Source organism: Colletotrichum chrysophilum (assembly GCF_026319265.1).
Source record: "Colletotrichum chrysophilum strain AFK26 chromosome Unknown scaffold_19, whole genome shotgun sequence".
NCBI classification, from domain to species: Eukaryota; Fungi; Ascomycota; class Sordariomycetes; order Glomerellales; family Glomerellaceae; genus Colletotrichum; species Colletotrichum chrysophilum.
Window position 1 is genome coordinate 153,868 of NW_026517306.1, and position 24,501 is coordinate 178,368.

At 55.3% G+C, this 24,501-nt stretch overlaps 7 protein-coding genes across 7 annotated transcripts; 4 read left to right on the top strand and 3 right to left on the bottom strand.

Moving 5' to 3' along the window:
• Nucleotides 1-1,691: 1,691 nt before the first annotated feature.
• On the top strand, nucleotides 1,692-2,265 carry CYP10 (Peptidyl-prolyl cis-trans isomerase cyp10; the record flags this gene model as incomplete). The annotated part of the gene is made up of 2 exons (XM_053176316.1): nucleotides 1,692-1,769; nucleotides 1,843-2,265. The coding sequence occupies 2 exons, from the start codon at nucleotides 1,692-1,694 to the stop codon at nucleotides 2,263-2,265; spliced, it is 501 nt and encodes a 166-aa protein (XP_053039665.1).
• A 1,459-nt stretch (nucleotides 2,266-3,724) lies between these two features.
• Nucleotides 3,725-5,998, bottom strand: COL26b_003420 (uncharacterized protein; the record flags this gene model as incomplete). The annotated part of the gene is made up of 2 exons (XM_053176317.1): nucleotides 3,725-5,480; nucleotides 5,571-5,998. The coding sequence occupies 2 exons, from the start codon at nucleotides 5,996-5,998 to the stop codon at nucleotides 3,725-3,727; spliced, it is 2,184 nt and encodes a 727-aa protein (XP_053039666.1).
• A 2,069-nt stretch (nucleotides 5,999-8,067) lies between these two features.
• On the bottom strand, nucleotides 8,068-9,696 carry CWC27 (Peptidyl-prolyl isomerase cwc27; the record flags this gene model as incomplete). The annotated part of the gene is made up of 1 exon (XM_053176318.1): nucleotides 8,068-9,696. The coding sequence occupies one exon, from the start codon at nucleotides 9,694-9,696 to the stop codon at nucleotides 8,068-8,070; it is 1,629 nt and encodes a 542-aa protein (XP_053039667.1).
• A 1,803-nt stretch (nucleotides 9,697-11,499) lies between these two features.
• On the bottom strand, nucleotides 11,500-12,676 carry DYS1 (Deoxyhypusine synthase; the record flags this gene model as incomplete). Its single annotated transcript, XM_053176319.1, has 3 exons — nucleotides 11,500-11,568; nucleotides 11,625-12,404; nucleotides 12,458-12,676. The coding sequence occupies 3 exons, from the start codon at nucleotides 12,674-12,676 to the stop codon at nucleotides 11,500-11,502; spliced, it is 1,068 nt and encodes a 355-aa protein (XP_053039668.1).
• A 1,774-nt stretch (nucleotides 12,677-14,450) lies between these two features.
• On the top strand, nucleotides 14,451-15,017 carry COL26b_003423 (uncharacterized protein; the record flags this gene model as incomplete). Its single annotated transcript, XM_053176320.1, has 3 exons — nucleotides 14,451-14,456; nucleotides 14,509-14,529; nucleotides 14,730-15,017. 3 exons carry the CDS (start codon nucleotides 14,451-14,453, stop codon nucleotides 15,015-15,017), a joined length of 315 nt encoding a protein of 104 aa, XP_053039669.1.
• A 168-nt stretch (nucleotides 15,018-15,185) lies between these two features.
• Nucleotides 15,186-21,487, top strand: COL26b_003424 (uncharacterized protein; the record flags this gene model as incomplete). Its single annotated transcript, XM_053176321.1, has 2 exons — nucleotides 15,186-15,377; nucleotides 15,401-21,487. 2 exons carry the CDS (start codon nucleotides 15,186-15,188, stop codon nucleotides 21,485-21,487), a joined length of 6,279 nt encoding a protein of 2,092 aa, XP_053039670.1.
• A 1,025-nt stretch (nucleotides 21,488-22,512) lies between these two features.
• COL26b_003425 (uncharacterized protein) lies at nucleotides 22,513-23,966 on the top strand (the record flags this gene model as incomplete). The annotated part of the gene is made up of 2 exons (XM_053176322.1): nucleotides 22,513-22,979; nucleotides 23,039-23,966. 2 exons carry the CDS (start codon nucleotides 22,513-22,515, stop codon nucleotides 23,964-23,966), a joined length of 1,395 nt encoding a protein of 464 aa, XP_053039671.1.
• Between the last annotated feature and the right edge of the window lie 535 nt (nucleotides 23,967-24,501).

The following is a 24,501-nucleotide window of genomic DNA, read 5'->3' on the forward strand; positions in this document are numbered from 1 at the left end:
AGGTCCAAACAGCCCAATATGCGCCTACCCGTGATCTGCTGGCTTTCGCTGCGCCGTTTGGCAAACCTGGAACCAGGAATTCCCGCAGCCTGACTTGAGCGGTCTGTAAACAGAAATGGACCGGGAAGCATCGGTAGGCTTTGCTATGAATAATTTTGTCTTGTCATTCAATATATCTTAATTCCCCCGAAGCACCGAATGAGGGCAAAGACAAGGATGAAAAGTAAGCCCTTGCGAAAATCTTGGGTAGATCGACGGTCCGCCAACCGCTCCGATCCACGAGGACGATAATCGTAGGGCTGTACGACTCACGTGGGAAATGTTCCGCATAATAAAGCCTCGCAGCTTGGGATGTGACGTTACTGAGCCCTGAGGTGTGATTCCCATAGGTGTGGCGTACGGTGGTTGGAGATCGACGGCCGGCGGCTGCAGCTGGAGAGCCGCTGGTTCGTATGCACGGAGAATATTGGCTCGCTTCTCTTGGTATTGGAGAAAGAGGCGCAGTTGAATCCTTGAACAAAAACGTGTTGAGTGGCTGTAAGGCTCTCAGCTTCAAGAAGTAGTAGGTTTTTTCAGATTCGTATCGAATGTGTGGACCCCTCACGTATGAGCCTTGGATGCTTCGATATCGGCGCTTATGCAGGGGAAGAATGAGGTTGAAATAACCCCAAGGCGTTGTCGTCACTGGGGATTGTTTTGTCTGAACGCTGTCACGAGATGGTTTGTAATAGACGTTCAAATCTTGCAGGTTTCTGTTTAACACAAGTTGCCCACGGCCTGTGCCGCAAGCTCAGAGATCCGAGCTGGGGGGTGTTCAATTCTAAATAGTAGAACATCTAGAAATTGCTTATATCTTCTTCACGAAAAAAAAAAAGGTCTCAACCAAGCTTGATGTGGATGCTGGTATTGGTTTTCAGAAGGGGTTTGCATTTCAAAGTTGGTGTTTTGGTTTCCAACTTTCATAGCTAACGAGGCCCTTTCAATCAGCTTCTCAATTGCTCACAGAAACTGTGAAGATACGACTGCGTATATGATTGAAACATGTGCGCAAACGTCTCTTCATCTTAAACGTCGTGTTTCTCAATGCATGCAAATCGGTCAGTTGTGTGGCACGAGTGACGAACATCTTCGGCAATCATCTGACTGGTCTGACAGCTGAGCGGACAACCTCAGGAACACCAAAGTCGGCATGTTCATCTCCCAAGTCAATAACCGTAGGAAGAAAAGGTTGAATGATAGCGCCAGCTGTCACAGTCAACTTTGTTCCTCACGGCAGGCTCACAAAGAGCATCTAAGTGCTGCCGTGGTAGAGTAGAAAATTGCAACTGCGATGAGTGACAGCGGGTAAATGAAAACAAAAATGTGACAGATAGGAGTGCTACTTAAGTTTGAGCCAGAGTCCTCGATTGTTGGTTGCTCTCGATCCACGATCATTTAAAGACTCGGCAATCTCCCGGTGCTCCAGGCTCCTTGCGTCGGGCAAAGACCCGCTGGCATCGGCACTCGGAGCCCACTACACCGACGCCACAGCAGGTCCCGCTCCGATCTACAGCGGTCCAATAGCACCGCTCCCGCAAACAGGAGCTCCAAGCTTCCTTCGAATTCGATCTCAACTTTCCCATCCACCTTCAACACCACGATCACGAACGCGCTTCACGATCGCCTTCCCTCGCACGAAACCTCCAGCCAAAATGTCTGTCACACTACACACAACACACGGCGACCTGAAGATTGAAATCTTTTGCGAAAGTGTGCCAAGAACAGCAGAGGTAAGCTCCCCCATCTCGCCGGCCGCCTTTCCAGGAAAAAGCAGGTCCCTAACAGAGAACCCTCCTCCGCCAGAACTTCCTCGCCCTCTGCGCCTCGCACTACTACGACTCCTCCCCCTTCCACCGACTCATCCCAAAGTTCATGGCCCAGACCGGCGGCCCCGCCGAGCCGACCCCCGAGAACCCCAAGGGCGGCCGCTCCATCTGGGGCGGCGCCTTCGAGGACGAGATCCGCCCGGCCCTGAAGCACTCCTCGCGCGGCATCGTCTCCATGGCCAACAAGGGACCCGGCACCAACGGCTCTCAGTTCTTCATCCTCTTCGACAAGGCGCCGCATCTGGACGGGCTGAACACCGTGTTCGGCAGGCTCATTGGTGACGACAGCACGGTCACGCTCGCCAAGATTGAGGCCGTCGAGGTGGACAGGAAGAACCGACCCAAGGAGCCGGTGAAGATCGAGAGTGTCACCATCCACGCGAACCCGCTTGCTGGTTGACCACGACCTGGAATTGCTATGTGCTGAAGAGGGACGCTGCGTTTGAGGTAGCTTCGGACTGCTGATTTTACTGCGATGATACCCGTACGCTATTGCCCTCCCTGCCGGCTGAGCCGCCGCTGACCTTCTCAAGATTAAATTCTAGACTCGAAGAACATTTGCACGGCCTACCGTCATCAAAAAAAACAAATGCTCGTCCACCCTCAGTCCTAAATGAAAGCTTTCTTATCAGCAGCCCCCTCAAATTCCATCTCAACCACCTATTCAGCCCTCGGCTTTCTCCCGTCCCCATCCAAGGTCCATATTCGTCGTTCCAGCCTCGATTAGCCAACAGCCTCATTCTCTCCTCGTGCCCGATCTGCACCCCGTGCAACGCGCTCCAAAACGGCCTCGCGACTTTGCGTCTCAGCAGCACCACGGCCGCAGGCGTCACCACCTCCTTTGACGCCGCAACCCCTTCAAGCTAGCCGGCCGCCCTCGCCCACTCCACGGCCCCAAAGCTCGGAGATGGTATCACTCGCGGAAGTGCCTAGGTATCCATGCGAGGATCCACGTGCGCAGGTAGTCTTGAAGAACTCCTCGCGCGAGCGGAAGAGCAGAGGAAAGGCTGGACGGTGCGCGGTTCCGGGGAGGGCGGGGAGGCTGGTCCTCAGGCAGTATATGCCGCCGCGGCTTGGTTCTGAAGGACAACTTGGGGAGTTTTGTGGGTAGAAGAGGCGAGTTTACGGAAGTCTTTTTGGTGTAGATGAAGGGAACTCTCGGCGAGAATTGTGAGCGTTATGCTCTTCTGATTAGAGCCTCTTCATCGCCGTGCCCATGCCATGAAAATGGCAATAAAATAGATCAAGTGAATGCCCCAATACAGGCTACCTCTCGTGAATAATCCCTTTGAAGGTTTGTCCCCGGTGACTACCAAAAAGTGGACAACATCCGAAGCGGTCCAGTCGGTGAGGTGTAGATAACCAAGGCTATTAGCATGACGCAAAAATCACACATACATCATCAGCTCATGCCATCGAGACGTGTTCATCAAGACTAGCATTCAAGCTCTTTGAAAAGGCGGTCTAGTCTAACGTCCAGTGTGATTTGAAACCCGCTTGTTCCCCCCCACGAAAGTTTCATATTGATATTGAGAAGAGGAGCCATTCCTCCACAACGCTGGCAAACGCTCCCGAGCGAACGCAATTCCATCGCATACCTCTTTGATGCAAAGAACCCATTCCATCCAGTCGGTCGTCTTCACTCCCCCAACCAAGAGAGAAGATAAAAAAAAAGCACAATTTGGGATATCATGATCTCCAGAGCAATCGAACCACGCCTCCCTGAAAATCTGCAAAGAAGAGACCTCCCGCCGTTTTGTGTCATTAAAGCAAGCCGCTCCCGGTGTGTTGTTTGAAAGAAAGTCATAAATTGAAGCCAATGGGTAATCGTGGCCCCGGTAACCTGGCCTCTTCGCCGTTCAGCCGACGCGCCGCCTTTTAGTGCCACGATCAGGACTGCCAGTGTACGGGTCAAAGCCGTCGCGTGCGATTTCTTCCGTTCCACTGCTCTCACTAGGAGTGTTGGCTGCATTGACAGCCGCAACACCGCCGTTGGGCGTAGCAGCGTCCAGGGAAAAGTTGAAGTCGGTTCCATCTCCCTGGAAGACGCCCCCTTGGAAGGCATCATCACCTTGGAAAGCATCTTGGTTGAGGAACTGGTCAATGTCAAGGTCAGACCCAAAGTAGCCGTTCTGGTGATTGATGTTGCCGTTCTCGTCAATGCCAGGAATCCGACCGGAGGGGCTCAAGGGGCCCAGCATGCTTGAAAGGTGGTCCAGCTTGGCAGCTTGCTCTTCTTGCATCCGCTGAAGAGCGGCCAAGTCGGCTTGGTTGTATTGGATATGCTGCAGGGAAGGCGGAGGTTCGGCTGAACCCATGATGGGCGAGAGTGAAAGACCTGACGTGGCGGGCATGGAAGGGGCGTCGGTGGTAGCGCTGACAGATGGAGCCGGCGGTCTGGGAGAAGCGGAGACGGAGGGCCTTGTTGTTGGCGTGTTGCTGGTGGGCGTTGCGGAACGGCCAGCCATGATGTTGAGCATCTTGGTGCGCTGGTCATTGCTCATGGTGACAGGGGTGTTGTTCACGACCTCGGGCAGGTCAATGTTGGACGATTGGTTTGCATGGTTTGCGTTGGTGTTGTTGATGATCTTCATCATGCTCTCGTGGGGGTTGGTCTCAAGCTCCTGAGCCAGGTAGTTGCTGGGGGAAGATGCATGGTCTCCAGGTGACGTGTCGAAGAGCTCTGTTACTGTGCCCATCTCACGGTTGTTGTACGGCTGGGGCGTGGGCGCGCTAGATGCTGGGGATGGAGAAACTGTGTTGGCACGGCCGTTTGGAATTGGCGGCAGAAGCGCTTGTCTGCGCTTCGCGAGGTTCATGTTGTTATTCGCCGCAGACTGCGACTGGATGTAGTCTCCAAGGTCCACCACACTGCCCTGAGGCACAGAGCTGTTGTTGTTGGCATTGGGGATGATGCTCGCCAGCAAGTCGTTCACGCTTTGAGCGCCTGCCTGATCTTCGAGCGTCTTCCTAAAGACGTTGGCCAGAAAGTTAAGGATGGCGTTGATAGAATTTTGGTGACGATCGTGCTGGCTCTGGAAGACGACGGCCTGATTATATAGTGCCGAGTTATCTTGCTGGATCCGCTGGATGGCCGACATAATCAACCTTTGCTGATCCCGCAGCTTGGCCAACTCTTCGCGGATGAGGGCCATCTCTTTCTTCTGGATGGGCATGTCCCCCGCAGGCGGGAGGGCTCTGCTAGACGGAGCGCTGGTGGCGCCGAGTCCTTGTGTCACCCCGTCATCGATAACAACATCCTCCTCGCTGTCGCCCTCGATCTCTACATTCTTGGCGCCTTTCTTGCCCTTGTTGCCGCTCTTGGGCTTGTTGATGAGCCACAGCAGATTCGGGTGGCCGCGACGGAAGAACGGGTTCGAGTACTCGCTGGGGCTCTTGTTCTTCCGCTCGCTCGCGCGCATGGAGTTGTCCGACAAGCCGACGCGCTTGTGGAAGCCGTACATGTTGAGTTGTCGCACAAATGAGGCGTAGTTGTTGTGCTTGAACAGATCGGGAATGAGCTTCTTCGCGAACTCGTCCTCGTCGAGAACGATGAACGAATCACCCTTCTCGGACCATCGAATCAGGTCGGAGTTCTTGTCGTCGTCCAAAAAGCTACGCAAAGGTCAGTACGTCACACGGTAAACAATCCCCACACTCAGCGTGCTGATCGCATCGCTTGGGAGGGGCACGGAAATCTCTGACCTGCTGAGCTTCTGGACGAAGGGCGGAATTTGCTTCCTCTTCTGCTGCGCCTCTCTCATGGCCTTGCGAGCCATCTCCTCCAGCGCCTCGATGTTATCGGTGGCAGTCATGTTGCCGTTTGGTTGTTGCTGCTGCTGTTGCAGAAGGGCGTTGTCGTCACCAACGAACCAGGGGTCGGCGGCAGAATCGAAATTTGGCCTGGCAGCGGTGGGCACAAGCGCTCTGTTCATCTGTCTTCGTGCAAGAGCATTGTTGGGGCTCGGCGTGGGCTGCACGAATTGCTGTTGTTGGCCGTGGACAATGCCATACGAATTCACGGCTGGGGGTGCGGTTCCGTCGACAAGGGCGGTCCCGTCTGCTCCTCCCCATCGCAAAAACTGATCGCCCGTCGGGCTGGGAAAAGACTGCTGAACTGCTGGCATCGGCATGGCAGGTGCTGGTGATGTTCCTGGAGCTGGTCTCTTTCGGGGGTTCGAAGACATGGGTATGTACATGTAAGTATCGCAAAGGTGCGAGCGAGGGCCGTCGAGAAAAGGACCAAGTCGCCGTGATATGCAGAGCCTCGGGGGTTGAGGACAGTGGCGGCTGCGGGGACCTTCTCAACAGCGGAAACTCGTTTGATGTTTTTTTTGTCGCGGGCCGCGGTTGTTGATTGTATTGTAAATTTCGGGGTGCAGGTTGCCTGACAGCCTTGTCGAGTTGTGGAAGCAAACCTTCTTCTCCTGAAGGCTATTGGATTGCAGGACCAAGGACGGATGGATCGGTCGGGATCGTGCAGCAGAGGCGGAAGGGCGCTTGTCGCATGCGCAAGGCCGGCTCTGGCGGGAAACGAAGGAAGAGCGGCGTTGTTGTCGTCGTCGTGGTCTGGTCGGGCAGGCGCGCTGGGTTTCCAGGAGCTCGTGGCAGAGGTGCACCGCACAGGCACTATATATGACGACGGCGGTGGGTTGGTTTAAGGTGTGTCACGGTCGTCAAAGGCAGGCAGGCCAGAACCTGAGTCAATCGCTGGGAGCCTGGGACGGTCTTTCGCAAAGGAAGTGTATTGTGAGGGAGAAACGGCAGGACAATCGTTCGAAGTTCGGGCGGGCAAAGGGGCCTTGTTGCGATAAGGCGGTCGTCAGTTTCGGCGCAAGGATGGGATTGTCTTGGTCTCGGCGGACTTTGCGAAAGCTCTGAATGGGAGGTCCGCTTCTTTTGGCGGAGAGGTGACGGAATGTGTGTTGACCCAAGGGACCTTAGGTAAGGCGACCTAAGGTAAGGTCAGGTCGGTGTCAACGTGAGGTAAGACGTTAGGCGCCAGTCCCATCCAGTCGCTCGCCAGTTCAGTCAGCGCAACGTGGAGTAGTGTGCTGGACGGGAGGTGTTGGCGGCGGAGCGCGTCCGTACTTTTTTTTTTTCTCTCCCCTCTAACACCTGGCCTGGTGGGGGGAGCGCAGCTAAGACTGCACGCACGCTGCTGCAGGACAGAGCGGTGTCTTGGTTGGCAAAAAAGATTTCAGGAATGAGGTTGTATCAGTGCCTAACAATTGAGACACAAGACAGCTGGATGCCCATGCAGAGGGTAAAAAACGATGAGGGCTTGACGGCAGAGTAAAAAATTCGAAAGAGATTGATCTGAAATTGTCTAGACCGTCTGAACACCCGAAAAAGAGAGGATGATGCTCCCATTATCAAGACGACGGCTCTCCAAGGGACTCAAGGCTGAGGTCCCCCAAAGTGGGGACCCTGGACAAGCAAGAGCCCCATCCACGCAGTGTTTCCCCCCCCTTCACAGAACATGCACCACACGCCTGGGCACCGTGGGCATTCAGGGCCCTCGAGTTGGTCGGGATGAGGTCCCTTTGCCACGGGACAGACCGTCCGGTCCAATCAGCTGCTGCCTTCACCGGTGTGCTTGGCATCAAAATCACGTGCTGATACCGCTTTACGCAGGACGGGCCACCCCGTTATCCCTTCACGGGTGGTCAACTTTGCATTGTGCAGCATAGCTGTGCAGTGGATATGCATGAGCCAGGCGCAAGAGCCACCAGCTGTCAGCGTGCCCGTCTGCAGCGTGTCCTCGACCGGGGGATCCATCCGACAGGCTGGCACCAGCTGTGTTTCCACCAGTGCTGCTCCAAACATGGGGTCTGGACTCGGCCGAACTGCCGTTTCTTTGCGGTGACAGTGGTGACAACTGCGAAGCACATCCCAGGCCATTTCCCCTCTGAGGCCATCGCGATGAGGCATGTGGAGCCGGCGGGGAGCCTTTGCATTTGTAACGTCATTTTCCCCCGATTCCTAGCTTATTTTTCGATCTCAGCCTCCAAGGCACGGCCCCAATTCAATTATTGTCTGAATAGCATCACGGAACCCAATTACTAACGCGTCCCTGAACTTTCAAAACCCGTCAACACGACTTCCAGGGGTATCATTGGTTTCCTCGACAAATGCGCAACCCAGAGTCGCATTGCACCCTTGTCGCTTGGCCCGTTTGGCCCGTCCGTTCTTGTCTCCTCTACCTTGCTCCTCTGCCCGCAAGAGCCGAAGCTCTCGCCATCTTTGCATTCCGTGCCTGGTCCCATTCCCGTCCGGAGTTTCCGCTCCGGGCCTCTCGCGATGCCTTCCGTTCTTCCTGGAGCGTCCGGGCCTTTTCCCTGGGGTCAATCACAACCAACTCGTCTTCGGCCTTCTTACGGTAGCTCAGGTCCTTGCCCAGCTTATCTGCCTTGAAACTGAGTGCATGCGACATCCATCCCTCATCGTCGCTGTCTTCCTGTCCAGCTTGGTCCCATGCCTTGCAGCTTTGGCAATCGGCGATGAAGTGCAAATCACAAAGTTCCGCCTCCTCCTCCGCGCCTTGTTTTTCCTCCCCGGTCTCCTCCGGATCGACAGATACCGGCCCACTGTCCTTTTCCTCCGGAGCTTGCTCCAGCTTCGACTTGAATGCCTTCATGAAATCCAGCGCTTGTTGGTCCTCGCGGGCGCTCGTGTTTCCCCCGCCCCTTCTCTTCCGGCCGCGTATCGATGTTTCTGGGATCATGCTCTCGAGAGCAGACTTTTTGGTTTCCTTGACCTCCTCGGGCTGATTGCTCCGCACCATTCCCGCCTTAAGTGCTTTAATCTCATCGTTCATCATCTCGAGCTTCGATTTGCGCGGCCGGTCTTCGGGTTCGGGCGATGGAGACGCTGGTACCCGAATTGGAATGTCACTCTTCCTCGGCGGTGACAATCGTTCCTTCGGCGGTATCGCCGCTATTTCCTCAACGGGAGTGGGTTCGTGTCTCGCAGGAGGGGCTGCTGATTCCACCTTGTTCTCTTTCGTCTTGGCCTTTTTCGGTTTGGTTTTCGTTTGGGCGGGTTCCTCTTCCTGCGTATCCATCACGATCCTAGTGTCGAACTTGGTCTTTTTCAGAACCGGAACCTCCTCCGCATCCCCCTCCTCATCCCCAAAGCTCAGTAGTTGTTTCCCCCCTTTCCTCTTCTTCTTTCTTTCGACCACCACAGTCTTTGGTGCTTGGGTCGCGACCCTCGATCGCTTCACCATGTCCTCGAAGGGATTCACGAGGATTTCAATGCTCGTGATCTTCACGGGATACATCGGTCGATCCGTCCCAGGTGTGACCTCCAACTCGCCCATCTTCGCCAAGTTGTAAATCGTATCGCCTGCGACTCGACCGAACAGGGTGTTTTTGTTGTTGAGCTCCTCGGCCTTGTCGAGCGTAAAGAAGAACTGACTACCGTTCGTGTCGGGTTTGCTCTCGTTCGCCATGCCAAACTGCCCGCGCCGATTCCACTTCAATCGTGAGTGGAACTCATCTTTGAACCCGATACCCGTGGGACCCGCGTTGTTTCCACGTCGCTGGTCCATTGGCCAGGCGTCGAGCTCGCCGCTGAAGCCGCCGCCGTCGTAGATCGACTCTCCTCCATTGCCTGTGCCAGTCGGGTCGCCTCCCTGCAGAATAAAGCCAGGCACCAGTCGGTGGAAGATTGTGTTGTCATAATAGCCGTCGAGGGCCAGTTGGAGGAAGTTGCGGCAGGTAAGTGGTGTTTGCTTTGCGAAAAGTTCAACCGAGATGTCGCCCTGCGTCGTGTGCATGATTACCGAGGCCGTCGGCTGCGGCTCGAGATTGTAGATGGACGACATCTTGATCGGTCGAGATGACACCTCTCCCCAGCCCGATATTCGATTCCAATGTCGAGATTGATGAGTGAGGCTGGTGTGAAGAAGATTACGACGTGAGATCGGGTGGGTGCAGCTGTTTACCAACGAAGGCGAGCTAGGAGACTTGGAAGGATCGTCGTCGCGAATCGCTTATCGATAACAGTCACGTGATCCTTCGTCATACCGATTAACTGTTTCCATGCCTTTCCGCGAAGGCAACTCTAGCTTCTCAAGATGCTTTCCTGGGTTTCCTTACAAGCCATTCGGGACAATTCCGACCGCAAGCCAATGCCTGAGAAACGGCTGATAACCTTAGATCTACTGCAAGATGATCGGGAACCGTTGAACCGTTTGATGCAACCTCGATCTACACCAACATGCGACGCTATCATCGTATCCAAAAAGTCCGAAATCCGACTCGGCCGAGTGCTGTCACTTACACGGCCGTGCCTTCTGGCAACGTTTGGCGTCCATCAAAGCATCCATGGCAAATGTAAAGGAATCATATCGTTTACCCTAATAGGTACTCACACGAACTGGCTAACCTTGTGGCATCGTTTTGGTCCGCGATCCGTCAGGCGAGTACCACTTTACGCCTACCCGGTATCGTCGAAGTCGAGAAAGGTAGGCCATCTATTGGGAAACTCTTCTTGTTATTTAAAGCGCACAAACAAAAAAGTCAGCTAGTCTTCCAGACAACAAATTCAACGTTATGCCTCGTGTTTGTTGCCAGTCCTCACTTGTTGAAACCATTGGGTGCCGATGTCTTGTGACCCTATTCAGAACGCCAAGCGCAAACGACCACTGTACGATTCCGACGATGGTTCGCCTATCAGTCACTTGAAGAAAGAGACTCTCGAGGGCCCTGAAACCCGGCAGAAATCTGAACATATAACCGACACCCAGGTTGATGCACTGAACCTGATGTTGTTCAAAGTCAGCTTGACTGCATCCGACCTCCCATTACCAAGCTATGCCTCGAAACACACCAGAATCTCCGTCAAAGAAGAGATAACAACATGTCCGAGAGAAATAATCGATCTCTTGCTCAAAGACCATTCCGCAGGAACGCTGCAGGCCAGGGAAGACGAAGCTCGGCGACTATGGCAATCGTTCATTGACGAAGCAGACAGTCTTTCTGAGGCCCAGAGTATTGGCTCTAGCGGATCCTCGGTTGCATGCGTAGCCAACGCTCAAGCGGAGATCCCACTCGAGGGTGTAGACCGGGAGGCTACCTTGTCAGCAGACGAGAGTTGGGAAGATGGAAAATATGGCGCATACATGGACGCTGACGAGCCTAGTCTACAGTCTGAGAATGGGCCGCCAAGCGATGCACAACTGCATACCGAGACAGGCGACATGTAAGTTTCCAATAATGATAGCCCTTGGAAAGAGCCCGGTACTCTTTTAATTTACTCGGTTGAAAGGTTAGCTAACGCTGTTGAAGGACGAATCGCTCAAGAAGCCGACAACAGTGTGACCAGCCTGACTGCTGTTGCAAATGCGACATTCCGGGATGCTGTCTCCCGTGCCAAGAAATACGGGATGGGGACCTGCTGCAAGGACAAAACGAAGAAATCCCTGAGATAGGTCGGCGCGAAGACCGCATCCTTGAACATGGTCTCCAACACCATCACAACCAGAGCAGAGAACAAAGACAGCCAAGCCCCTGCTCTAGCCCGCCCTCAATGATGTAATGAAATGAGCCACTGGCACGAAGAACAAAGCAAGAAACACGAAGCCGAAACAAGCCTTATTTTTGGGGTATTGATTTGTCTATTTCCTCTATGAACGGTCCTTGGCAAAAGTGTTTGCAACGATAAATGGGAACACCAGTGTGGCATCTGCATAGACCTATACCTTAATGTCAACATTGTCTTTGTCTCCGAAAGTTCTGCAATACGGCATACCTTGACAGCATCTGCATTAACCTTAATCTTTCCCCAAGAAACGGCCTCGTCCGGCCTGGCTCCGGCATCGCTTCCGTCAAACTCCTGGCCCGTGTTGATGTACACGGCCGACTCGGCGCCGTTGCGCATTAAACATGCGTTTGCGATGTGGTGCTTGATGACACCGCCACCGAGGATGATCATACCAGCGCGCTTCGCACGCACCGAGATGGTGTTGATACGGCGGATGTCCTCGACGATGTCGCACTTGAGCTGTCTCGGCGAAGCCTTGAACGTGTGGAAGTAGAGCATGTCTCCCAGGCTTCCGTCGGTAAGTGCCGGGCAGAAGACGGGGATGTCATTCTTCCACGCCCAGTAGTAGACGGAGCGCGCGTCGTTGATTTCCTTGCCCAGACGGTGGATCATCTTAGATGGTGTCCAGTTAATCTCATCGTCGGTACCCTTGCTGGCCTCCTGCTCCTCCAACATTGCGTCAAAGATGGGCACAACCCAGTCCTCGAAGGCGCGGTAATTTGAGTTTGGGACGACGAGGTTGCCAATTCTGTTCTGCCCCTTCTTGCGCAAGTCGGCGCCGGGTGCACTAAAGGAGGACATGTAGGTGTCGCCCAGGCACTTGATGAAGTCCTCTTCGACGCCACCGGCCGTTGTCACAATGGCAGAGACGTGCTTGTGCTTTACAAGCCATCGGAAAACTCCTCTCATGCCGGATGAAATCATATTCGACGTGTAGCCGAGAAAGATGGTGGTCTTATCCCCTGTCTCGGGGTCTCGCCATGCCCTCTTTCACCCATGTCAGCTGGGTCGCATCACAACAAGACGGCGTGACAGCCTACCATGTCGTTGATGATCCGGATGGACTCGCCAAGAGACGAGGCCTGGAAGCCCATGTACTTCATGCCGTTGAAAAGGTTCTCGGCGGTGATGGGCCCGTCAAGGTCGTCAAAATCCAGCTCCTCCACCTTCTGAGTGCCCTCGGGCATCTCCTCGGACACAACGAGCACCGCATCGGTTGCTGCCGCGGGCGGGGCGTTGGGGTTCTCTTGAGACGCCATGTTGCCTGTTTTGAGCAGAACTAGACACACGTCAGTCCAAGACCCGAAAGCAGTGAATCGGGTTGAAGATGAGCGAGGTAGATTGTTTTCAAGGTGAAATTGATGTCTCAGGCTGGCGGAACAGGTACATACCAGTGAGTGGCGATCTTGAAATTGTGGACACGAGAAATCGGCGGAGAATTGCACAGCTAAAACCAGACACAAAGCCCTGTCTCAGTCTTGAATCAACCCGAGATTTAAATCAGGATGTGGTGGGAGTAGATGAAGGGAAGCCACCTTGTGAAAAAGTCCGTCCACAAGCTACCTCGCAAACACAAACCACATGGCTCCGTCCAATGAATGGGCGGCGAACAGAGTCAGACGGGCATGGAACGACTGTGACTCCATGCCGCGATGTCCAGAGCATAGGTCGGCCGGGCTCCACTCTGCAAAGAATTTTGACGGAAAGGTGGAGTCGAGGACGAGAAAGGGCCGCAGGGTCTGAGGCGTGCCAGGGCCGATCCTTGTCGCCCTGTCGCTTGGGTTCGCGAATTCTTAGATAATACAGGTACGTATCTCTTTTTGAGACAGCCTGATTTTCCTGTGTTTTCTCGGGACTAAAGATGACGATAACGACGGTAGAAGGGATTAGAGAAGACGACGGTAGACGATAGTGGTTACAAGTCACGACGACGACGATGACAATGACGACATCGACGACGATAGCGAGCACGCAGGAAACGCAGTCGCTCTAAGGTAGCACAGGGCAAATACCCAGGTGGACTCCTCTTTTTTGTTTGTTTGTTCAATGTTGGCGTCTGTATCCGTACTCTGTACCTCGACTAGTTGCGCCTGTGTACGTAAGCATGGAGCCACCCAACCCAACGGAGCCAAGAGATGGAACAGAAAACACGGAGAACACAAGGAAGACGGGCAGCAGTGGAGGCTGGAAATTGGCAGGGCATGGCAGCTGTGGCAGGGCCTCACTGTGAACTGCCGGGGGTCCCGCTAGCATCTTCTTCGGGCTTAGCGTATGGGGCGGTAAAAATGAAGCTGGCCTGCCGCCTCGCGGCCCCCCAGCACGCTGGAGCCCCCGGGCAGCGCCTGGCGGATTTGAGATCCAGTCCAGTCCGGGCAGTCCAGTGCCAAATAAGCGCCACTGCACGCGAACCGTATTTTGCAGGCTGAACGTGGCCGGGGTACCGTCTTCAATCCTTCAACATCACACGATTGCTCCCCAGAGTGTGTCGCATCTCTCGCTGCCCGCACCTCGACCAGCAACGACAATCGAGTCGCCTTTCCATTTTCTACAGCATTACCCGACGACGCTCATGCTTATTCTGATCCTCGTCCATCCATAATCGCCATCATCCACTCACACAACTGCGCGACCCGCTGTCGGATGCACCCACTCCCCGCCGTGTCCGCTCTCCCGCTACCTAACCTCCTGAACAGCGAACACCGACCGACAGACGCTTATCCGAGGTTGGAACCCGACCACTCTCAAAGTCTTCCAACGACCCACGACACACAAGGTTCCAAGGTCCTCTGGTTCCACGTCCCAATCCTTACACATATGGTATTGGACCTTTTCCATAGCCAACTTTAAGGGCGACAGCCCAGCCTAGCGCGATGTGAGTCGAGTCGAAACAACAACCCCAAGTCATCCGTATCTCTGCATCAAGCTTTTTCCCTTCTTCGGCGATAGCCAGACCGAATGCCACTCCCTCGCGAGAGCAGGCGTTTTCAGAAAGAGACACTCAGATGCGACCGCCGTATGACCGCCCGGGCCGTCATGCGGGTGTGAGGCGTAACCTCGACCGGCCCTTTCATGCTAATCACGATCTCTACAGGGCTTCGAGATATTCCTCGAGGTATGACGGAGATCGTCGCTCTAGGTCGCCTCGCGACCGCTCGCCCGATCGCTACGAACGCGCTTCGCAGTACAGCGATGGCGACCGCCGTCGTTCATCGGCCGAAGCGCGCTCCAACACTTCCGCATTCCAAAATAACAGAGATTCATTCCGCGACAACCTATCCCGTGAGCCCCCGCGCGGCCCCAAAGCACTTTTAGACCCTCCAAGCGGCCCTAGAGGTGGCGGCTACGCTGGCGAGTTCAGCAGAGGACGGGGCAGAGGCCGTGGCCGCGGATGGTCTCGCGACGAGAGCAGAGATCGCGGAAGAGACCGCGATATTGACTTCAGAGATAGACGCGATGGACCTTACAGAGATGAGAGAAGTCGCGAGCGAGAACGCGACAGAGACTGGAGAGATAGGGAAGGCTACCGAGGAAGGCCGCGTTCACCAGGCAGAGGCCGATCACCGCCGCAGCGAGATTTTCGAGACAGAGATCCTCCGCTAGGCGTCGACGCCGAGAGATCTAGACGAGGCTCGAGAGACGGCGGACCACCCTCGGCCGGTTCCTCCAATTCCGATCCTCCATTCATGTCCCGTGGCGGTTTTAGAGGAGGCAGAGACAGAGGACGCGGGGGCTGGGGCGACCGAGGCAGGGGGCGAGGAGGCTTTTATGATGACCGCGACCGCGACCGATTCGGTCCCCGTAGTCGCTCTCAGGAAGGGCGCTGGGGCCGCGATCGAGACGACCGTGATCGTGGCGATAGATGGATGGACTCCGACGCCCGTAGGGATCCCCGCGACGACCGCGATCCTCGTGATCCCCGCGAACGAGAATTGCTACGACCTAAGGGCATTGAACGAGACCGTGAGCGCGGTACATCCTCGCAGGCACCGTCGCCAAACACAAAGGACATTTCTCCCCCGCCTCTGGCCCCATCAGCACCAGCGTTCGGAACGGTGCCCAGTAGAAACGCAGGCGCAGCCGACGGATCGCCCATTATTGGTGGCACTGGCAAGCTTCCACCGACGGCGCCAAGAGCATTCAACTCCGAACGGCCTGTGTCCGCCGGACACTCTGGCGGCAGCGAATTTCCAGCTCCACCCACCGGACCGGCCAAACTGGGTCTGCCAGAAGGTAGCCCACCGATTCCCTCGGGTCCTCGAGCTCAGCAACAAAAGCAGCAACGGCCGTCGAGCAAACAATGGATCAACCCTGCTTTAGCGGGTAAGAAGATTCCCGAGTCGCCCAAGATAATGAGGTCACAGAGCTTCGCCCAACAAAACCGACCAGTACCCTTCAGACATGACAGTGTTCCGGCCGATCACGGCGATTACGACAGACGTCCTCGTAGTAGTGATGCGAAGGCCGACTCTCATGCTTCGACCACGGAGGGATCTGTCAAGTCGCTCAATCTTCCCGAGCCCGGCGAGATCATCATCAAGAGTGAAAGAGACAGTTACTCGGCCAGAGCGTCAATGGATCGGGACGTTGACCATCCAGACGTTTCAAGGGACACCGTCATGTCGGGAACTGACGCACACGGACATGACGACTACCGACCATCTTCGAGGGACGACGAGAAGCTCAGGCTCTCTGACAGACCCCCCTTCGAGGACAGATCAGAGGAAAAGAACGAGCAGCCGTCCAAGCCCGCTAAGCAATGCCGAATGTCTGCTCACAGGGCGCGATTTGTTTTGCCCCCACAAGAGCCATCGGCACCCGTCTCTGAGCAAACTTCCGAATCCGACGACGATGAGGACTATGGGGAGTACTTCCGCAATGAGATCGCTAAAGAGGAGGCCGAACTGCAGAAACTTCAGCATGCCGCCGACAAGACGCCGGATCTCATAATTGCCCGGTACGCAGCAGTCTCTAACGACGCGATTGCGTCTATTTTCACGGAATCGGATGGTTTCACCGACATCATTGGCCAAATCCCAGAGGTGATTGAGCCACCTAAAGAGCCGACACCTGTCAAATCACCGGTCGTGGAACAGCGCGAGAAGACACCCAAGATCCCGAGTCCTGTTATGCAGATTAAGCCAATGCCAAAGGACATCGTAAAGGAAGTTGCAGCAGAACCCCCGGCGGCGCCACAACTCCCAGCAGCGCCTGAGCCTTTGATGGTACCTGAGATGAATGCTGAGACTGTGAAGGACATTAAGAAGGATGATGGGGAAAACGTGGCTGAAAAGGGTGCCGACAAACCGACCGAGGAACCCGCGGAAAAGCCGGTCGAGAAGCCGGTCGAGATCCCATCTGAGAAGCCAGTCGATGAAACCATCGAGAAGCCAGTCGAGGAGGCCGCTAAGAAGGCTGTTGAGAAGGCCGCGGAGGAACCTGTCGATAAGGAAATCGAGAAGCCCACGGAAACTATCAAGCCAACTGAAAAGCCAACCGAAAAGCCTGTCGAAGAAGCTGCCAAGGGCGATACCGAGATGACTGAAGAACCCGCAGTCGAGACCAGCATTGTTGAACCGCAACCTAAGACCGAAGAGATGGATGTCGACGAGCCGGCCACTCTTCACGATGCGCCTTCTCCTCCAGCTCCCGAGCCAGTCAAGGATAAGGACGTGGATGTCCCAATGGAAGACGTTGCCCCGGAAAAGCCATCTGCGGAGCAAGTGATGGAACGGCGGTCTAAGGAGCCGATTACCAACGGGCATCCTTTGCTTCAGCCTCCTAGCGAGCCGATCGAGACCATTGAAGGCGACAAGGCGTTTCCAAGCACACCCTCGCAAATGGAAGACGACGACGATGACAACTCTACCGAATCGGAAGACACCGATGCAATGCTCATTGACAAGATCCGCCAATTTTCCGCGACACCTCCGATTGACAGCCTACCCGACTTCGGATGTCGTCCTTGGCACCAGGACAGAGACTTCCTGCGAACTCTGGATTCCGACCCGTTGATTGATAGCTTCATCTTGGAACATCTTGGAAATTTCTCTCTCGAGAAGAACAAAGCTCAAGCAGTGGCAAAGAAGGACTACGCGGAGAATTATGTCAATTACCTCGACTTCACAGTGTCTAGCGACCCGATTGCAGTCAAGAGCCGAGAGACCTTCATCAGCTGCTTGCCGATGCCCGAGAAGCACATTCCCATCCCTCCTCCACCAGAACTCAAACCAGAAGGCAGGGGAGCTGGCAGAAGGTATGCGAGCGAGCGTGACCTTGAAAGAGTTCTGCAAGCCTCCATGCGCGAAGACGAAGAACGTAAGGAGAGAGAGCAGCGCGCCATGCAGGAGAAGTACCGCAGCGAAAAAGAGGCAGTCATTCCTGAGATGTACTGGACGCAAGAGGAGAGGGACGCCGAATACTTCAAGGATACGACCGGTTTCACCCCTGTAGAAAAGCTGGTGCCGGCCTGGCAAATCCTCCAGCCTATCAACAACTTCACGCCAGAAGAAGCGGAGCAGTTCGAGAAGAGATATCTCACGAATCCCAAGCAGTGGGGTGTGGTTGCTGAGAACGTACCGAAGCGCAACTTTGGCACATGCATTCAGTACTACTACCTGATGAAGAAGGAGCTGAACCTCAAGGACAAACTCAAGAAGCAACCCAAACGTAGGAAGAAGGGTAGAGGCAAGACTAGGTCCAGTGCACTCGTATCCGAGCTTGGGAACGCGGAGAACGAAGGCGAGGAGACCCAGGAAAACGGCGAGAACGGAGAGAGAAGACGGCCCCGTCGCGCCGCTGCTCCGACATGGGGATTCGAGCAGCCAATCACAGAATCCGAGAACACCACGCCTGCTGGCACACCAGGTCGTCGCGGCGCAAAGGCAGATCCTGACAAGCCCGATGGCAGGAAGAGGGGAAGAAGAGCAGCAAAGGACAAGGAGCCCAAAGCCGCCAAACCTCAACAAACCCTCGCAGCCGCGCCAACTCCAGCCTCAGGCAAGGGGCGGTCTCGCTCGAACTCACGCGTTCAGAATGTGGAGTTCCAGCCGCCGCCTCCTGTGCCGATGGAGAACCGACTGCCATCGCAGTTCGAGGCGCCAACGCCCGGTGTGCAACCGCCTTTTGCAGCTGCTCAGCAGCCACCTCTGGTTGTTCAGGAGCGCCCTGTCTCTACGACCCCCGTGATTTCGGACGTGATGGCGCCCCCGTCGCTGCGTCCAGAGCCGCCTCAACTGCCTGCTCAACCGACGCTGGCAACCTTCGACATTGCTCAGCCGCAGCCCGAGCGCCGTCCCCCAAGCACTGCTTCTAGCTACTGGAGTGTTTCGGAGGCAAACGACTTCCCGGGCCTATTGAAATCTTTCGGCACGGACTGGCCGGCCATTGCCACACATATGGGCTCCAAGACAGCTGTCATGGTCAAGAACTACTTCGTTCGACAGAGGGACCAGGGCAAGAGTGATTGGGAACAATTTGCTTCTGATGCCGATGCGAAGAAACAGAGGGGAGAGAAGCTACCCGATCCTCCACTGCCAACTGTTGGAGGGCGCAAGAAGTACGATTCCACTCCAGGCGGATCTCACCGGGCTATTGCTTCTGCTCCAACCGCAGCACCCACGCCTCCAGCCGCACCCGTCCCAGCCTCAGCTCCTACAACTCCTGCAGCGTCTACAGCACCAGTCACTGAGCCGCCCGCCGAAGTCGTCACGCCCAAGGTTGAACCAGTTGCTCAGCCGCCAGGCAACCCGCCTTTTGGACGTTTCACTATGCCAATCACTCCCGCGCCTCCTGCACAACAGCAACAGCAGCAGCAACAACAGCCACCTGCACAAGCAGTGGCGCCTCCTCAAGCTGTTCCCTTGCCACCCGCTCAGCCTGCTGCTCAGGCACCAATGGCTATCCAGCCGCCCCATCCCGTTGTTCAGCCAATTGTTACACAATCAGGATCGCCTAGTACTCGCCCCGTAAAAGCACCGCAGCAGCAGCCCTTCGGCTTTCCTGAGAGGGAGCGCGAGTCAACACAGCCACCTCAACCAGTCAGGATCTCCCAAAAGCCGTCTGCAACTCCAGTCACCGAGCCTATCCAGCAGCGTCCTCTGGCTGTCGCTCAGCCTATTCAACCCGCACAGCCTGAACCCCAGATTGATCGTCAACAGGTCGAAAGGCAGCAGCTGGAGAGGCAGCAAGTGGAACGCCAAAGAATTGAGCAACAGCAACAAATGGAGAGGCAGCAACAGCTGGAGCGACAAAGAATTGAGCAGCAGCAGATTGAGAGGCAACAGCAACTTGAGAGGCAGCAAATGGAACGTCAACAAATGGAGCGTCAACAGCAACAACAACTCGAGCGGCAAGCTATGGAAAGACAGCAGCTTGAGCGACAAGAGATGGAGAGGCAGCAAGCCGAGCGGCTGCAAATTGAGAGACAACAGGCCTTGGAGAGGCAACAGATGGAGAGACAACAAATGGAGAGGCAGAAATTGGAGGCTCAACAGGCACAACAGGCACAACAAGCTCAACAGGCCAAGGAGCATTTGCGACCCGAGCGCACACGCATGAAGCAGGAGCCCGAGATGACACCCCCTCACCACCGTTACGAGCCTTTCGGATTTGGTCAACAGCCGGTCCGGAGCGTTCCACCTCCCCGATCGGAACCGCCGGTCCCGGCCAGGCAGGCGGAGCCGCCTCGCGGAGCACCGACACCGGTGCCCCAAGCTTACGGTCAGCCAATGCCGCAGCCAGGCGGTCGTGGCTTACTCGGCGACCCTCAGCCATCGGTATCGACGCCCCCTGCGCAACGCCCGATCGCCAGTGCCCAGAGACCCATGCCCCCGCATATGGACTCTTATGGCACTCCGCCGCCTGCTGCAGCACCTCGTCCGCCAGCTTCGGAGCCACGCAAGACATCCAACCTCATGGCATTGCTCAATGACGATCCTCCCGCGGCTGCAGCTGCACCTGCACCGACGCCTCAGCCTAAGCGTGTTAACGATATGGCTCAAGTCAAACCGTCGCCCACGCCTCCTCCTCAAAGCATGTCTAGAGGCCCTGCGCCAGCGCCAACTCCAACACCATTGCGTCCGGAGCGAGAGCCCCCTCAAGCATATCCTTATGCCCGGAATGCTGCCCCATCTGCGTCAGCCATGCCTCCGCTGAAGCCAACATATACTGCTTCACCACAGGCTCAGCACATGAGTGCGCCGAGATCTACTATGGCTTCTCCTCACGACGCAGCAAACGCAGTCGAGCGCGACTATTACCGTCATCAATACCCGCAGCATCAAACACCCGCGACCAACTCACCTCAAGTCGCACAGCCTTATCCGCCTCAGGCGCAGCCACCTCCCCGAGATCACTACCAACCACAGACCGGCTACCCTGCGTACGGAGCTGCTGGCTCCCCACCCCAGCAATACGCCGTTCATCAGTCGGCATCTAGACGGGAGCCGCCGCCCCCGCAAGCTCGCGAAAACGCGTGGCCAACTGGACCCCAGGGCCACGCCATGGGTCAACCGCAGCCGCCACAGCAACCACCATCGGCCTGGCCGCCTTCTCACGCAACACCCAAGGCTCAACCAGCGCCGCCGCCTCAGTCTACTTGGGCATCTCCACACACATCTGCTCAAAAGATACCCACGGGTGGTATGCCGCAGCAATCCTGGGCATCCGCCCCGCCTCAGCAGCAGCAACCTCCGCCGCACCACCATATGTCTATGCGGGACGACAGAGGCGCTCCCATGTACGGCCAGCCTCCTCCCCAACATCCGCACGCCATGCAAGGTCGTTACCCGCCAGTCACTAGGGCACCTGAGCCGATGCCACCCCAGGCGCCGCAAGCTTATCCACCGCGATACGCGACACCGGGACCGAGGGACCAAATGCCGCAACGCAGCTACACGCCTGTCGGTTACGATGCTCGTGGTCCGCCTCCTGGGCCATATGGCGCCGATCCAAGAGAGATGCAAATGCGCGATCCTAGAGATCAGAGGGACCCTCGGGAGCTGCAACAACAGCAGATGATGCAGCAGCGGCAAATGGGCTATGATAGACAGCCTGACCGTTATGGTCGATAAATGAGAACCCGTCTTGGTCGGTTACACAGAAATAAAGGGAAAATGTACAAAATTCGAGCTCCAGGAAGACAGCTCAATCGGCTGGCTAGCTTGGATGGGTACAAGGGAGCGTTGGGGGGTTTGGCTGTAGATCATGTATTCAAATGCACTGTTTTTATCGTGCTTAGTGCACCATCAGAAAGGTTTTCAATTGAGTTAGGTTTATACGATGTCTTTGATCTCAGACGAGCAGTTTGACATCCACGCCACCAGTGACAAGTAACATGAAGCGAATGTCAGTCCATCGCGAACATGACGTCGATGTCGACACGTCGGCAAGAGACGTCTTCACTACAATATATGATCGCCCGCCCCTCATGCAGACTTTCATTGATTGGTGCAAATACTGAGCACAGTTAGGGGCGGTAGCAGGGACATCTCAGCCGGCTGAAGTGGGAGTCGATCAATACAATGTCGATAGCTACCTTCACCATTCGTATTCGGGATGGCCCACGGGCGTGTCAACCGCTTGGCAAAAGGTGTGAAATGGCAGACGTCTCATTTGGCCCGTCATGCTCTTGGTGGCAGCAATTATCCCACCGGAAAGTCTATCAGTTAGGCGTCCGCATAGCTCCCGGCGCCGAAGCCAATTGGGAAGAGAGTTTCTTAAAAGCAGAGATCCCGCGTTCAAGAGCAAAAGGCTGCTCTTTTGCTTTGATGGTAATTAGTTCTGATTGCTTGTGAGAGCAACGAGATATCGCCATGGCCGAGAATATGTCAATAGTTGGGAACGCCTCAACTTCTATCTTGCCGGGGGACTTTGGATTCTCACCAACGTTTCTCAGCCTCATTGCAGGATTGACTGCTATCGGACTTCTCATCATCAGATGGTCCACCCCTGACCTCGACGATCGAGAGCCGCCGGCTTTGAAATCTCGGGTTCCGGTGATAGGCCACTTGATCGGCCTTCTCTGGCACCAAGGCCAGTATTTCAAAGTCTTATAGTGAGAAGAAGCCTTTTCGACAGCTCCCTCCCCCTGAATAGAATGACTGACATCGCTATCCCCATTAGTGAGAGAGGCTTGCCGATAGCAACCCTGCCGATTCTCAACGGCAAACTCTACGCCATCTGGGACCCGGCCCTCGTGCAGTCTGCCTACCGCAACAAAGACCTCTCATTCGAGCCCTTCGCCGTTGAGTTCGCCCAGAAAGACCTCGGACTAAGCAACGATGTAGCCAAGCTTCTGCGGGAAACGGACCTTGTACCGGACTTTTTTGGTGTCATCCACCCTGCGTTGAATGGTGCCCATCTTCACCGCATGAACGCCAACGCGCTGAAGTACGTCTCCGCGGAGCTCGAAAGGATCGGTGGAGGAGTCGGTGATGAGAGCGGACTTGATGTGCCGAATTTGTTTGCGTGGGTGAGGAGGGTCATGACGCTCGCGACGACGGAGGGGCTTTACGGGGTTGAGAATCCGGTGATGAAGGATCTGACGTTGATTGATGACCTGTGGTGCGTATTCTCGAGAAAGAGAGAGGAGGGAAGAATGTGTGTTGCTGAGATGGTCGTAGGACTTTTGAAAGCGGCGTGCCCATGTTCATCCTCGACATCCTCCCGCAGTACACAGCCCGCAACGCCTTCCAAGCCCGCGCACGTCTTCAAGCGGGCCTGTCGAGGTTTTACATGGCCAGACACGACCACAACGACGACGTGGCGCAGATTGTCAAGGCCAGAGCGGATGTCCTGCGGAGGTACGGCATCCCGGACCGCGAGATCGGAACGTTCGAGCTGGGGCTGCTGCATGTTGGAACAGCCAACACTATCCCGGTCTTTTTCTGGTTTCTGGCGCATGTTTTTACGCGGTCGGAGCTGGTCGAGAGACTGCGTGAGGAAGTTCTGGAAGCCTCGCAGCGGAAAGAGGACGAGGCTATCATCGACATCACAATTTTTGAGAAGGAGTGTCCCCTGCTTGTGAGCTGTTACCGCGAGAGCATGCGGCTCTCGAGCAGGGTTATTGGGAATCGGAGAGTTACGAAGGATACGACTATTTCTGACGGGAAGAGCAGGTCTTACATGTTGAAGAGCGGGGTTAATCTACAACTCTCCGCTGAAGTTCTGCACCATATGGACCATGTTTGGGGTGAGGCTCCGGCGTTATTTGTTCCTGACAGGTTTCTGGCGGTCGAGAATGGGGGCAGGAAAGAGGTTGGGGACGAGAAGATGAAGAGAGCGGCGTATATTCCCTTCGGAGGGGGCCGGCACTTGTGTCCTGGGCGGAACTTTGCTTTTGCGGAGAATCTGGGGTTTGTGTCGGCGTTGTTGCTTGGATTTGAGGTGAAACCTCTGAATGGCAACGTTGGCGAGTTGCAGGTTCCGGAGGCAATGGCGTGTACGCTTGCAGATGGCACGCCCAAGCCGGTGAGAAATGGAGAGGGTTTTGGAGTGAGAATCGTGAGGAGGGAGGGTTGGGAGAAGGCAAAGTTCAGATTCGTGTGCTAATCGTGGATACGAGGCCACGCATAAAGATAAATGTGTGTGAGATGAAACTGCTGAGCTCCTTCGTCGAACGATGAGGGGAGATTTTTATACATGACGAAACTTGAAGATGCCAGTACGATGGTGAATGAAAGTAACACGTAGGAAGAGTCCACTGTCTCCTTTAAGTCTACCGAGAAGACTAAAGGTAATTGGTTTATCTTGCTCATATGCCTCTTAATCAAGAGGCTTTCCATACATGTTTTTCATGACACATTGCTCTTGGTGGAGCGCGCATGGGATATGTGAGGTTGTTTGTAACACCTGCGTAGCTGCGTAACCTTCTTCGTGACTACCTCATGTCCTTCCGCACTTTGTTCTTATCCCAACTTATATTGACTTGGAGCAATGGTCAGTTTCCAGTACATTGTTGGATGTTTCTGAGCTGCTGTGGTTTCATTCAGAGTCGCGAGGACGGGTTGTAAGTAACTAATGTATCCATAGTCATGACCAGTTCATTCCGACCGTATTCTCAATCTGTTGGGCTTTGTTATTTTCG